The 16,766-nt window shown below is 34.6% G+C and overlaps 1 protein-coding gene across 1 annotated transcript; it reads left to right on the forward strand.

Annotated features, from left to right (window-relative positions):
* The first annotated feature begins 637 nt into the window (after positions 1-637).
* On the forward strand, positions 638-2,136 carry LOC136121234 (prostaglandin reductase 2). Its single transcript, XM_065875072.1, has one exon. The coding sequence runs from the start codon at positions 672-674 to the stop codon at positions 1,734-1,736; it is 1,065 nt and encodes a 354-aa protein (XP_065731144.1). The 5' UTR covers positions 638-671; the 3' UTR covers positions 1,737-2,136.
* The last annotated feature ends 14,630 nt before the right edge of the window (positions 2,137-16,766 follow it).

Here is a 16,766-nt window from a genome sequence, read left to right on the forward strand (position 1 = left end):
ACACAAACAGATGGAGAGATATACCATGTTCTTGGATTGGAAGAATCAATATTGTGAAAATGACTATACTACCCAAAGCAATCTACAGATTCAATGAATCACTGTCAAATTACCAATGGCTTTTTTAAAGAACTAGAACAAAAAATCTTAAAACTTGTATGAAGACACAAAAGACCCAGAATAGCCAAAGCAATCTTGAGAGAAAAAAACAGAACTGGAGGAATCAGGCTCCCTGACTTCGGACTATACTACAAAGCTACAGTAATCAAGACAGTATGGTACTGGCACAGAAACAGTTATATAGATCAATGGAACAGGACAGAAAGCCCAGCAATAAACGCACGCACCTATGGTCAACTAATCTATGACAAAGGATGCAAGGATATACAATGGAGAAAAGACAGTCTTTTCAATAAGTGGTGCTGGGAAAACTAGACAGCTACATGTAAAAGAATGAAATTAGAACATGCCCTAACACTATATACAAAAATAAACTCAAAATGGATTAAAGTCCTAAATGTAGAAGATTTCCTCCCGAGCTCCTTGGCAGTGAGTGAAACGCGGGGCTCCGCCGGCCGGGCCTGTTAGGGCTGGGGAACCCGAGGCTGCGTCGGGCCCTTCAGGAGTTATTTTATACAGAAGTCTTGTGAGACAACTGTGCAAACAAGGTGATGATTGTACAAAGAGTGGTATTGAATTCCCGACCTGGAAAAAATGGTAATCCAGTGGCAGAAAATTTCCGAGTAGAAGAAGTAAACTTGCCAGATAATATCAATGAAGGACAAGTACAAGTCAGAACTCTTTACCTTTCTGTGGATCCTTACATGCGTTGTAGAATGAATGAAGACACTGGCAGTGACTATATATCACCTTGGCAGCTGTCTCAGGTGGTTGATGGTGGAGGTATTGGGATTATAGAAGAAAGCAAACACACAAATTTTACTAAAGGCGATTTTGTGACTTCTTTCTATTGGCCCTGGCAAACCAAGGTTATTCTAGATGGAAATACCCTTGAAAAGGTAGACCCACAGCTTGTGGATGGACACCTTTCATACTTTCTTGGAGCTATAGGGATGCCTGGTTTGACTTCCTTGATTGGGATACAGGAAAAAGGTCATATAACTGCTGAATCTAATCAGACAATGGCTGTTAGTGGAGCTGCTGGTACTTGTGGATCCTTAGCTGGGCAGATTGGCCATTTGATGGGCTGTTCCAGAGTTGTGGGAATTTGTGGAACACCTGAGAAGTGCCTCCTTTTGACCTCAGAACTGGGCTTTGATGCTGCAATTAATTATAAAGAGGGGAGTGTGGCAGAACAACTCCATGAATTATGCCCCTCTGGAGTGGATGTTTACTTTGACAATGTTGGAGGTGACATCAGTGATACAGTGATAAGTCAGATGAATCAGAACAGCCACATCATCCTATGTGGTCAAATTTCTCAGTACAACAAAGATGTGCCTTATCCTCCTCCACTACCCTCTGCTGTAGAAGCAATCCGGAAAGAAAGAAACATCACAAGAGAAAGATTTCTGGTGTTAACTTTTAAGGACAAATTTGCGTCTGGTATTCTCCAGCTGAGTCAGTGGTTTAAAGAAGGAAAGCTAAAGATCAAAGAGACTATGATAAATGGATTGGAAAACATGAGAGCTGCATTCCAGTCCATGATGACAGGAGGTAACATTGGAAAGCAGATAGTTTGCATTTCAGAAGAAACCTCTTTGTTATCTCTGTAAACATCTTCATTAAGGAAATACACGGATTGCTTTCCGTTTTGCACAAAGATTTCAAGATACATTAAAAAAACCCTTAAGAGTACAGATACCTTTTGATTTAAATGTGATCATAGGTGATATTTTCTTAGCTGCATAACATAATTCTTTCCTGTGTCTTCAATATCATATATGTATTCTTCATCCAATATGATTATTTACAATAATAGATTGAAGTCAACATGACCTATTTTTCCTTCTTTTGCTAAAACTAATATTACATGAAATTTATATCAGATATTCTGAAACCACTGGAGATTTAATGTAACTGTTTAATAAATCATACAAAAGATTTTTTTAATTAATAACTTTTATTAACTTCATAAGTTGTATTTAAAATAGAATACTTGAGAAGGCACTTAGTAAATATTCAACTGGACATGCTTTATGTAATTCTTTTTTTTTTTTTTTTTTTTATGCGTTACGCGGGCCTCTCACTGTTGTGGCCTCTCCCGTTGCGGAGGACAGGCTCCGGACGCGCAGGCTCAGCGGCCATGGCTCACGGGCCCAGCCGCTCCGCGGCATGTGGGATCTTCCCAGACCGGGGCACGAACCCGTGTCCCCTGCATCGGCAGGCGGACTCTCAACCACTGCGCCACCAGGGAAGCCCTTATGTAATTCTTGAACTGAAGCTTGGTGAAGAATAAATTGGGATGGTCTTTCCATATTAAAAAAAACAAACAAACAAAACAAAAAAAAAAGACCTAAATGTAAGACCAGACACTATAAAACTCTTAGAGGAAAACATAGGAAGAACACACTTTGACATAAATCACAGCAACATCTTTTTTGACCCACTTCCCAGAGTAATGGAAATAAAAACAAAATTAAACAAATGGGACCTAATGAAACTTAAACACTTTTGCACAGCAAAGGAAATTATAAACAAGATGAAAAGACAGTACTCAGAATGGGAGAAAATATTTGCAAATGAATCAACAGACAAAGGATTAATCTCCAAAATATTTAAACAGCTCATGCAGCTCAATATTAAAAAAACAAAAACCCAATGATAAAGATGGGCAGAAGACCTAAATAGATATCCTTCCAAGGAAGACATACAGATGGCCAAGAGGTACATGAAAAGGTCCTCGACATTACTAATTGTAAGAGAAATGCAAATCAAAACTACAATGGCGTATCACCTCATACCAGTTAGAATGGGCATCATCAGAAAATCTACAAACAACAAATGCTGGAGAGGGTGTGGAGAAAAAGGAACCCTCTTGCACCGTTGGTGGGAATGTAAACTGATACAGCCACTATGGAGAACAGTATGGAAGTTCCTTAAAAAACTAAAAATAGAACTACTATATGACCCAGTAATCCCACTGGACATATACCCTGAGAAAACCATAATTCAAAAAGAGTCATGTACCACAATGTTCATTGCAGCACTGTTTACAATAGCAGGACATGGAAGCAACCTAAGTGTCCCCTGACAGATGAATGGATAAAGAAGATGTTTTACATATATACAATGGAATATTACTCAGCCATGAAAAGGAATGAAATTGGGTCATTTGTTGAGACGTGGATGGATCTAGAAACTGTCATACAGAGTGAAGTAACTCAGAAAGAGAAAAACAAATATCATATATTAATGCATATATGTGAAATCTAGAAAAATGGTACAGTAAACCTGTTTGCAAGCCAGAAATAGAGACATAGATGTAGAGAACAAAAGTATGGACACCAAGGGGGAGAAAGTGGGTTTGAGGTGGTGGTGGTGGGATGAACTGGGAGATTGTGATTGACATATATACAGTAATATGTATAAAATAGATAACTGATAAGAACCTGCTGTATACAAATAAATAAATTAAAAAGATAAAGAAAGTTAAATTGTGGCTGTTAGGGTGGGCCCCAATCTAATCTGACTAGTGTCCTTATAAGAGTAAATTTGTACACATCAAGAGGAACCAGGGATGCTCACATACTGAGGAAAGACCATGTTAGGACACAGTGAAAAAGGGATCTGTGTTCAAGCCAGGGAGAAAGACCATAGAATGAAACACAACCCACCTGCTGACCATTGATCTTGGACTTGCAGCATCCAGAACTGTGAGAAAAGCAATTTCTGTTGTTTAAACCACACAGTCTGTGGTATTTTGTTACAGCAGCCTAGCAAACTAATATACCTTCTGATCTAGGAAACAGATAAGACATTCTTAATTATTATACCTTACTATAGTCAGATAATTTTCATTTTTAGTGGCAGTAGAAAGAAAAGAAAACTAGATTGAAATCCCACAGATTGGGATCGACTCTGAGCTCTCCAAATTCTTAATATCTTTTTACCCTTGGTTAAAGAATTCACCCTTATAAGGCTTTGCTTTCACCATTAAAAAGAAAAAGTAGGTATTACATATGCAGGGCTGTGGTTTGCATGTATATACACAGTTGTCCCTTGAAGCATATGGATTTGAGCTGCCCCGATCCACTAACACATGGGTTTTTTTCAATAAATAGTACAGTACTACGTGATTCATGATCAGTTGAATCCACAGATGTGGAACTGTGGATATGTATATCCAGTGGACTACCTAGGTTATATGTGGTTTTTCGACTGTGTGGTGGGTCAGTGTCCCTTACCCTACATTGTTCGAGTCAACTGTGTATACATGTGTGTATATGTAAGCACAGTTCCAAGAACATAATTGACATAATCTATGTTCATTGTCTTCTTCCCCTGGGTATGTGATTCTACCAGCAGATCTCCAGTCAGACAACGAAATATGACATCACGATTACAGGAAAGGGATTGGGAATGATTTCAACTCAATTTTCAGAATGAGAAGCTGGAGTATAGACCTTATTCTTATCTTACCCTATTAGGAGGTTATATGCAGATTCCATTTCATATATCTAGCCCAAGCCACCAGAACAAGTCTTAGAATCCAGAAGTGTGTTGTCCTTTTCTTACTTACTTGTCCCACCTTATTGATTCTGGCTCAGGTGAGCTGGATCCTAGCCTCTAGCCCAAAAACAACATATCAGCAAGTGAAGCTGGCACATTTCCTTTTCCAGAAATTACCCCTGTCCCACCCAGGTCCTCACCCTAGTGATGTGAATGTCCTTGCTCTCCTGCATTATTTTACTCTAAGACTGTGAAGGAGAGTTTTCTCTGCCATAGTATAAGAATAATAAATAAGGCTCCTGAGATGTTGTTTATTACTAGTTCATCTGAGACAGTCAGTTTATTTCTCATGATATTAGGTGTGACTTTTGAGATATAAATAACCTGGAATTCCAATAATTGAAATCCAGTGATTTTTCTCTTCTATAGAAAATTCTGTGGGGAATGCGGGGTGGAGGGGGGAGAGCAACTACAGCAACCAATACAAAAGCTTTATTTAAAAACAATCTCCTAGGGCTTCCCTGGTGGCACAGTGGTTGAGAGTCCGCCTGTCGATGCAGGGGACACGGGTTCGTTCCCCGGTCCGGGAAGATCCCACATGCCGCGGAGCGGCTGGGCCCGTGAGCCATGGCCGCTGAGCCTGCGCGTCCGGAGACTGTGCTCCGCAACGCGAGAGGCCACAACAGTGAGAGGCCCGTGTACCGCCAAAAAAAAAGAAACAGAAAACAATCTCCTAGTAAAAAAAAAGAAAAGACAGATGAAATAGAATAAGCCCAATAATGAATTCAGATAAGGAATCATCTGCTTCAGTTTATCTCCCCCTAAAAAAAAAGCACAGAATTAACACAGATGAGCTTCCTGAAAGAACTCAATTATTTGATCCAAGTCAGCCCTGAGATAATGCAGTGTTATAGTTCACAAAACAGAAAGTACACAGAATGACTTATGAACACTGAAATCCATTATAAAGGTATTGAAAACCAGAATACAATTTTAAACACCAGCTACTCAGGATAAGAATAATAGTAGTTTCCATGCAACTTTTGAGATTCTAACATGATCATTTTCCTTTAGAAACTTTGAACTTATAAGGTATTTACAGTCTTTGGAACTCAGAGAGGAGGTTGAAGTAGCTATAAGTCAGTTATCTGACTTATAGCTAAAGATAAGTTAGTTATCTTTTTAATCAAAATTGTACAGATATTTCTGTGGAAATTTAGTTGGCATTTAGTAACTAAATGTTATTCAGACAATGTACATTTTAAAAAATAAAGAACTAAATTCAAATAAAAAAGTGATGATTGTCCTTGTAGTAGTATTCCTGGAAAAGTTTAGGTTTATAAATTCCTGTATATATTCCACAAAAGGGAAGAATTATGTAAAATATTATTGAAGATTCCTTGATTAAAGCTAAAGACTATGGGAGTTAATTTTTACACACTAAATATTCTAAATATAGAAAAGGCATAAGTACATGTTTGTAAATCATTTTTCAAACAATAAATAAAAAATAAGAGTCTCCTTTATTTATAAGAAAAACAAATACTACAAAGGATGAAATATCTCTAGAATACCTTACAAGGTAGTTAAAGCTAGATAACTGACCAAATGAAGCAGGATTATAGAGATTATAGTGATATCAAGATTATAGAGAACAATTTCACAATTTGATTTTATGATAGGTAAATTAAGATAAAGCTATGCTTTTTAAGTATGCTTTTAAACTCTTGGCTCATTTAAGTGCTGACATAATAAAGTTTTCCAATTAAAGTGTCATCATATTAACGATAAAAATACTCTGTTATAAAACATGCAATGCCATCACACTGTTTTTAATGAGGAAAACTGAGGAAAAAATCATTGTTTTAAGATTTAATAATTCTGGAAATTAAAACAAAGTTATAGTATGTAAAATAGAGTTGATATCATGGCACTCTAAAACATAAGAAAGCTCAGTGGTGTGGTGAAAGGAAACCTAGAGTGGGAGTTAAGTCCTAGGATCTAGTTCTAGTTCTACCATCAGTTAGGTGACAAGGAAATGTTGTTTGACAGCTACAGTCTTGTCATCAGTAACAGTAACAGACCATTACGGTCCATTACAACCCAGGCCTGTATAGCCTATTCCCACTTCAGTAGAATGTATTACCTATAAAGTTATCTCCACTTTTAATATACAAACTTCTGGTTCTAAATTGATTATTTTAGCCTTCTGAATTTCAGCAGAATTCAAAATTAGTTTATGTACATGATAAAGCAAAATATACTTCTTATATTCTCCAGTTGAACTGAAAACTAGGCATCACCAATAAGAGATTATATTTACACAAGAGGAATATATCTTTATAAGGAATATGTAGCCCTTGTATGTGTCTGACTACAGTAATACTTAATCTTCTAAGAGCTTTGAAATATACAATATATATAAGGTTACGTTTTATAAATATTTAAAATTTTATACTGATTTGTTAGTGAATATAGCTTTTAAGTAGAAATGTTTTGTTACAATTGTTTCTAGCAGGTTTGTTTTTGGCAAAATTAAAAAAAACTCTCCGTCTTTATATGTTGGTTGTGTATATAATTAGTTTTCATCCTGTGCCTGAAAAAAATACTGTTATAAATTTTAGTTTTCTAAATAGATACTACAGTATTTACTTGTGGATGGCATGACCAGATTTTACTTTTTGGAATCCAGTTTATTTTTCCCTACACATCCTTACCTTGTGTTTGGAGGGAAGCAGAGTTTCAGGGCACCTTTGCATCTTACTTGAACTCTTGCAGAAATCCTTTAAATGGTCTCCTTGTGTTTTTTTACAACACCTAATTTCCAAACTCTGTTACATTTTACTGACAGAGCTATTTCCCTTACATTTTACTGACAAAGATGTTTAATAAACTATGTCATTTTTCTGCTCACAAATCGCCAATGATTTCAGAGTCCAAACTCTATCCTATGCCAGCACATCACTCTTAGGCTCTGGTTTTTTCCTTCTTCTACCTCACAAATGGCTTCCTATTCCATCCAAAATAACATAAAAAAATTAATAGAGTGATATTTAAAGCTCTGCTCCACAAGCATGCACACACACACACACACACACACATACGCCAGTGACATGGCAATAGTCAATCTCACCTTCTTTATTTCTCAGGATACTCTTGCTTTCATCTTTTGTTAAGACCACAGTGGACTTCCTGCCAATGCCTGAATGTGCCCTACAGATGTTTTTCTGTGTCTCTACGTATTTGACATTTTTACCCTTGTACCCTTACTCATCCATCTCTGTGGCTCAAAATTCCACACTTACTTCAAAACAGAGCCTATGTACAACCCTTTCAGTGACATTCGCTCTAATTATTCCTGCCAGAGCTGTGCTCCCATGAGACTTTATTTTTTATAAACAACTATGGTATCTACCAGTCATTATTTTTGATATCTTATTGATAAATTCAATTGTCTCCATAATTGTAAGCATTGTGAAAGCAGAAATTATTCCATTCATTTTTTTCTCTTCTACCATGTAATAGTTCAAATGTTTAATGAATGAAAAGGAAGTACACATATTATTTGTCTCAAACAATTACAGAATCCATATGATTTTAATATAATCTATTTCAGGTACCTTTTGGAAATAAAATTGAAAACAATTATGGAAACTATACATATTTCAAAAGAATTTCTTATATTTTATTTGGAGGCGTAGTCACTTTGACATCAAGATGAATTAAATTCACTAGAAGACTAAAGAATGTAGCAAAACTCTAGTCTTGGTCCTCATTTATTCACATAAATATTATCACCATTAACTTTCAACTGTCTCTCCAGGTATAGAGAAGGCAAATTGTCGAGTACCTCAAAGCCAGATCAAATGTTCTGAAAAACTGCTTTGCACCTCCATCTCCTGAATCAACTGTCATAACTTTCCTCCTCCTAAATCATACAACTCCACTAAAGCCCTGGCCTTCAAATCTCTGATAAGCCAGTCTGTATGTCTCCAGATTTATCACTCACTACCTCCCTAAGTGAATTCTTTACTTTAGAAAATTGATTTAATTTTACCCATAAAATGTGCTGCAAATCCCAGCCTCTGTTCCATTGTTTACTTCATTCCTGCCACCTGGAATGTCCTTGCCTTTTCCCTCCTCTCATTAAAGTCGAACTCTCCATGGAAATTTCACTTAACTGGAGTAATCCACAGTGATGTTTCTCTTCCCTGAACTCTTACAGAATTTATTACCTGAACTACTAATTAGTCAAATAAACTATAAGTACTATATTGAAATTCAACCCTTTTTCCCATGGAAATGCTTTATCTGCTCAAATTAATTTTTAGCAATAATTTTTATACTTTTTTATCTACAACTTTTTCAAGATGGTACTTAACATATAGCTTTAAATATATATTTGGAGAATTGTAAATATTTGCTTTAAAACATCTGAGAATATGATTATTTCTTTTTTATTTACTTTCTGCTATTTTTCATAGGTAGCTACTGAAATGATAAGATATGGAGTCTGTAACATAAGAGTTTATTGTCTAACAGTAAGAACAAATAAATAAATTGAAATCAAGTAATGAAAGTCATGTGCATACAAGCTGTGCTAAGGCTAATTTGAGTAAAGTTCATAAGTTTGGGAAGCAGGAAATGCTTGTGAAATTTTCGGGTGAGTTTGCAAATAGTTCATCCAGGGGAGAGTATATAGAGAAAAGATGCTCATGATCATCTAGATTTTAGGAGTTCTTGAATAAATTGCTAAGAAACAGTCAAAGTAATAGGTAGAAATAGAGAGGCAATGATTTCATGCAAGAGAAGATGGTGCTTCAAGGCTAAAGTCCTCAACAGAGTAAGTAGTTGTAATTTTATTAGAAGCTGGAATGAAATTTAAAATGGAAAAGTTTTAGAGGGCTTTGGTAACATAATAGTGATTGCAGTGAAGTTGTAGGAACAGAAAACTGAATGCCATGGATGAGCCTAGCTATAGGTAGAATGTTCTTTGAAGTAACTTGCTTGGAAAAATAGAGAGTAAAACAGGAAATTGTCCAGATTGGTAATAGAAAAATAAATAAAGAATGGAAGTATAACCTCATAAGCACCAATCAGGCCATAACGTGTCATCTAAAAAATAATACATGTATAGTAAATCCTGATTGGATGTCTGAATTTTCAAAAACATGACTGTTTCTTGCTAGTTCATCAACTACTAAACTTTTACAATGGATAAAAGTACTATGTTGAAAATATCTTTATATTACTTATTCTATTAATACATTATGTTATTGCAATGAAGTTAATATTCTTTTTGGCTGCTCAAAATCTGAACCTCCTTGCTATGTGTGGAGATTTCTTCATCTTAGTTGAAGGCAGAGTCTCCTTAAAGATTAGGGTACAGACATTAGACCAAGACTCAGTTCATTGCCTGAGCAGGCCATGAAGTTTCAGTCAGGACACAAAAAAGAAGGCACAGCAGAAACACCTATTTGTGGCTAGCAGCTGTGGCTACAAGTTCAAGTTTCCAGGGATAGCACTGGGATGGATGTGTGTTACAGCATTCAATGTCCGATAGCAACTATGCTGGCAGCAGGAAGAACAGTATTTGTACCTGTGGATGCTGCAATAATTCTGCATTATAATTTCTAGTATCGTTTTAAGCTACCTCAAAACCTATTTTTACTGAACTCTTATTTCTCTGAAATCCCTATTTTATTTCTGTTAAATTAGCTAAACTTGACTTAACTTACTTGAACCTAAGAAGCTTAACTAATCCATGTTTTTTTTCTTTTTCAAGTTAATAAACTATTACTTGAGCAGTTTTAGGTTTATGAGAGCATTGAGCAGAAAGTATAAAGTCCTCATATCCTCCTCACCTCCACCATTCCCATCCCAGTCCACTCCTGTAATTAACATGCTGAATTAGTGTTACACCTGTTACAGTTAAGGAGCCAATATTGATACATTGTTATTAACTAAAGCTCATATTTGAAATCAGGGTTCACTCTTTGTGTGTTGTAAATTCTATGGGTTTTGACATGTATTCAACATTACAGTGCCGTACAGTATAGTTTCTAATGCTCTAAAAATCATCTGTGCTCCATGTTTTTATTCTTCTCTCCTTTCCCGTGAACCTCTACCAACCACCGAACTTTTTACTGTCTCTATAGTTGTATAATTTCCAGAATGTTAGCTAGTTGGAATCATATATAACATGTAGCATGTTCAGATGAAATTATAGCAATACGTATTTAAGATTCCTCCATGTCTTTTTATGGCTTGACAGCTCATTTCTTTATATTGCTGAGTAATACTTCATTGTCTGGATGTACCAAAGCTTGCTTATCCATTTACTATTGAGGGGCATCTTGGTTGCTTCCAAGCTTTGGCAATTATAAATAAAGCTGCTATAAACATTCATATGCAGGTTTTTGTGTGGCTGTAAATTTTCAACTTATTCAAGTCAATACCAAGGAGTGCAATTGATGGAACTTATCCATTTTTTATACCAGGTAATAAATTAATATATTTCTACAAATAAAAAATGACCATGGTAGGGAAATATAGTTGATTCTCATTAGTCACGACAATTATATTCTATAAAGTCTGGGAGAATATAGAATTAGCAAATACTGAACAATTGCTTTTAAAGGAAATATAGGGTTAGGTCCTCTGGCGGCAACATTTTTGTCAGCCAATAAGTACATAACCTTTTGTTATATATACTTGTGTTTTTGTGTATAGACACTTATATACATAGAATTATATATACATATATAATTTATATATACATATATATTATATAAGTATATATACACACATACACCAAAATACACACACATACACACATATAGTTGATTCATTAACAATGAACTCATGTTCCAACAGTACTATAACTCATGTCTAAATTAAGACTATCTAATGCACCTAGTTTCTCCAGAAGGCAAATTGTAGTTTACTTGTACTTAGTTACTAGACAGTACCTCAGCACTATGCTTGAGGGGACATTTTAAACAGTGAAATCACTAACAAAAAACACAAAAGTTCTAAAAATGCATTTGTGCCCTAAATGTGGCACTAAACAGACTACGAAAAGGACACTTGTTTAAAACATGAGAGCTGAAACAAAATGGGCAGAGGATCACCTTGTTCATCCTCAGCTGTGAATGTTAAGCATTGGGCGACTCAAGTTTTTCAGTTCTGTGCACGTCTGCAAACGATCACAAAAGTGCAGCAGGTATTGATTTGGGTGGTACAAACTAGTTTTAATAAGTTAGCAAATTCACAATACAGAATCCATGAACAATGAGGATCAACTTTATGAATGCCTGGAAAATTTCTCCTATTTATAACACATATTGTTCATCATACACTTTCAGTGTGGACCTTCTCTAGTAAACATTTTCCTATCCATATGGCAACTGCAAGGAGAATGCTGAAATATTTCCTTTAAATTGGGTAGAAAGAGAAATTGAGCTGCTTCATCAATATTAGGAATATTTGTTTTGTTTTGAAGATTTATAGTCAACATTTTGTAATTGTATATATTACCAATGACTTTGTAATGGTGCAACCCATGAATGTAATTTCACTTGTATAAAGTGGTGTGATTTTTATAACTGGAATTTTATAAACAATGAGTCATTAGAAATTGAACGTTTAGTTAGTCAAGAGGTGCTATAGGAAAGTTCCATCATAACATGCTCATATAGGTTTGGTCCACAGGTTACCAAATAATTTCTCCAGCATATTTTCCAGTGCAACCATATTATTGATTTATTTTTTTCAAAGAACCTTCAAATTTCTCACAAGTATACCAAATATTGAAATATTTGTAAAGTCAGAATGATATAAGCTATAGGATTTCTAAATGTTATTATAGATTATATAAATTCATTTACATTACTAAATTCAATTACATCACTGAATTCTCATAACAAATTTGATGAGGAAATTATGGCTCATATATTAATTAACTTCCTAAAAATCAGTTGGTTAAATAATTGAAAACCAAAAGTTTTACTTTGTTGTTCAAGTTTTTATATGCTGTAGTATGTCTCTAGTACAAGGCCCATATCTTTAGGCCTTTGAAATTGTATTGAATTGGAATTCTTTAACTACTACCACTTAGAGTTCATGTCTGTCAAAGCCATTTTTGTAAGTCCAGTAGGGAGTTGAAGATCAAGACATCACAAATTGTTCATTATTGGAACAATGTCTACAGATTAAATCTGCATTATGTATTCTTAACCTGAATATATATTCTGAATTTTAAAATTAAGGAATCTCAGAATCAACAAGGATGATCATAGAGCTAAATAAATTCAGATATCAAAAATTTCTAAGAAATTATGTTGCACTTGGCATTATTTAATTACAGTACTTAAATATTTAAAAATTGTGAAATAACTTATTTTTAAATAATATATTAATATTTAACCTATTTGATTTAAAATGTGTAAGTGTACTTTAGAAGAATTTGACGGAGGATTAAGTGGAAAGCCCTAACGTTTTTGAGTATCTAATATTTAATGATGCTATGGTTATTCTTAAAATGACAGCCTCTTCAGTCACATTAGCACTTAAAATGTGATTTTTTTCTTTTATTATTTGCTTCAGATCTTGTACTTCCAGAGAGATTAATCCTATAAAGGGTAGAGATATTCTAAACCTTTGACAGTTCTGCTGAACTTGTTGTTTCTCCCCCTAGAGTTTTACAGTAATACACTCAATTAGCTTCTTTGTCCCAGATTTCATGGAATAATTGCTAGAACTTTATCTAGTGCTTATGAGTCAGAAGTGTTTATTCTTCAGAGAATATTTTCTGAACATTTTAATACTTTCTATGCAAAGTAAAAAAAAATTTAAATCAAAGTCCAACCAATAGTTGCAATTTTTGAATTACTGCTTCACATTTAAATTAACGTATAAAATGCACAAGATATTCTTATAATAATGTCCCTATTCATATCCTGTTAGCACAGTTTCACTAGCAATTTTCTCCATTATCTATGACTAACATATGTTGGTCACAATCACTTGTGATTTTTTTTGTCTATAAACAACAGAAATTTATTTCTTACGGAGCTGGAGACTAGAAGTCTGAGACTAGGGTGCCAGCATGGTTGAGTGAAGGCCTTCTTCCAGCTTTTTGCTGTGTCCTTACATGGGAGAAGGGGCTAGGGAGTGCTCTCTCTCTCTGACCTCTTTTTTTTTTCTTTTTTAAAAATTTTTATTGGAGTATAGTTGATTTACAATGTTGTGTTTGTTTCAGGTGTACAGCAAAGTGAATGTTATACGTATACATATATCCACTCTATTTCGGAATCGTTTCCCATATAGGCCATTACAGAGTATTGAGTAGAGTTCCCTGTGCTATACACTAGGCTGTTATTAGTTACCTATTTTATTATATATTATGTATATGTCAACCCTAATCTTCCAGTTTATCTCTTGTGATTTTTTAAGGCTGATTTTATTATTTTCAGATACACAGTTTTATTAATAAATATTATTCATGTTCATTTGAAACACCAGGTATTTTATAAATTGAATTTCAGTGAAAAAAAGAGGTGTTGATGAAACACTTCAATGGATATATACATATATTAACGTCTAATTCTATTTGCATTTGTCATTCTAGAAGAAACAACAGCTAGTTGATATTTAGTAACCCTCTATAAATAAAGATTGGTTTTCAAAACCTCAGTAAACATTCCACTCTTTTAGTAGGCAGGATGCCAATTTTATAAGCCATAAAGTTAATAGAAGTTTTACTTATTAATAAATGAGAAGGGTTGAGGGACCAAAATATGGCTAAACGAGGATAAAAAATACTATCCTGTATAAAGGAAGATTTGTCATTTACAAAAATAGTCTTATTAAAACTTTTTTTTTCCATTTCAAAGAGCTAGACAAAAGAGATAAAGGAATGTAAAAACTCATCTCTTTCATTGGTGGAAAAAATTATACTAACTTGTAAAGGAAGGATATTTTAAACTTTTATAATTAACATCCATTTTTAATTAGTATCACTGTTGCTGGTAGGAAAAATGAAGACCTAGAGAGAGTTCAAAAAGAGATGAACTATCCCAGTGTAATTACCACAACTCCCAGCAGGGTCTTCTCTCATCTGATTAACACCACAGCAGGAGAGTTATTCCAACACACAGCTAACTGCCATAATCATGAGGAAAATAACAGGGGTGAGAAGACTCAAAGAATTTCCGTGACATTTAAAATCAAGAATCCAAACTTCTTTATGTTGATATTCATTAACTCATAATTCCAAACATTTCTGGAAAACCCAAACCAACAGTAAAGTCAAACAACATTAAACACATTTAAAAGACCTAAAGGTGACTCTTTCAATAACATAAAACAGGCTGTGTAAAAATGTTTTATTCCTCTCATATCAAGGAACTATTTTAACTGCCGGTTCACAATTCTGTTGTGGTCCATTGGCACCTCTAATGAAGATACTGATTGAAATAATTTTTTCAATAGTTGATAATCACGGATATTACAAACTATAGGGGATTTGAGTTTTTCTGCTGGTGTACATTTATGATTTCACAGATATTTAAATGTATATTAAAAAATACAAGTGGCATTTTCAATAGTTATAGTCACACACTGCAGTTAATGTTTTGCTCCAGGTTAGTCTGATGTTACTTGAAAGTCCACTCCAGAAGGTTGTTTTTTTAAGTTATTGGGTTTTTTTTTTTTTTGTAAATTCCACCTTTTCTTGAATATTTTGTGGGAGTGTAACTAGCATAGTTCTTTAATTTTTAAGGTGACAATTTTAATTATGTGTTCTAGGAGTGCCAGCAGAAATATTTAATGACAAGTGTGAAATGAGTATTAGCCAATTAGAAAAGATGTTCAACAAAACATAATGGGCAGTGCCTAGTCTACTACATTGCTATGTATTAGCTGAGTTTTCAATATTCATGCTTAGGGAAGTAAAGCTACACATATTATATTACTAACAAATTTTTATGATATTCCCAAAACAAAAGCAGAAAGCAAAATAGGATAAGCTGCAATACAAATGGGTTTTGAGGGGTCTACAGCCCCAAAACTCAGAGCAAGTTGTGACCCACACTAGATGAAATGTTATCATTAACTTGTGTTTTCTAGGGCACCTGTAACAAAGTACCACAAACAGTGAAACTTAAAAAAAAAAAAAAATTTATGCTTTCACAGTTCTGGAGGCTAAAAGTCCAAAATCAGGTTGTTGACAAGGCAGTGTTCTCTCTGAAATCTCAAGGGGACAATCTGTCATTTGCTCTTAGTTTCTGATGTGGGACGATCCTTGGCATTGCTTGGCTTGCAGCTATGTAACTCCAATCTCAGCCTCCATCATCACATGGGACCTTCCCTGTGTGTCTTTCTATCTCTGTATCTCTTCCCTTCTCATAAGGACACCAGTCATATTGGATTAAGGGCCCAGCTGAATTCAGAATGACCTCATCTTATCTAATCATATCTGAAACAACCCTAGTTCCAAATAAGATCACATTCTGAGGTGGGGGTTAGGAGTTCATTATATCATTTGAGAGACACAATTAAAGCCATAACAACAGGCTTATTACTAATAAAACGTTGCAAAATTTATAGCTTTTAGCCATCATAGGCATCTTCAGAAGATTAACAATTCAACATGTGGAATTTCTTTTCTCCTTTTTTAAGTTTTTAAATTAAATTTATTTTTTTATACAGCAGGTTCTTATTATTCATTTTTTACATATTAGCATACAAATGTCAGTTCCAATCTCGCAAATCATCACACCACCACCCCCCCACCGATTTCCCCCCTTGGTGTCCATACTTTTGTTCTCTACATCTGTGTCTCTATTTCTGCTCTGCAAACCGGCTCATCTGTACCATTTTTCTAGGTTCCACATATATGCATTAATATACAATATTTGTTTTTCTCTTTCTGACTTACTTCACGCTGTATGACAGTCTCTAGATCCATCCATGTCTCTACAAATGACCCAATTTCGTTCCTTTTTATGGCTGAGTAATATTCCATTGTATATAAAAACATGTGGAATTTTTAATTTAATATATCATTAAGAAGACAATGCATTAGTAATGATATGAAATTTCATGATGGGTAGCATAAGACATGAATTACT

The sequence above is a fragment of the Phocoena phocoena genome, chromosome 3 (assembly GCF_963924675.1).
Source record: "Phocoena phocoena chromosome 3, mPhoPho1.1, whole genome shotgun sequence".
NCBI lineage: Eukaryota > Metazoa > Chordata > Mammalia > Artiodactyla > Phocoenidae > Phocoena > Phocoena phocoena.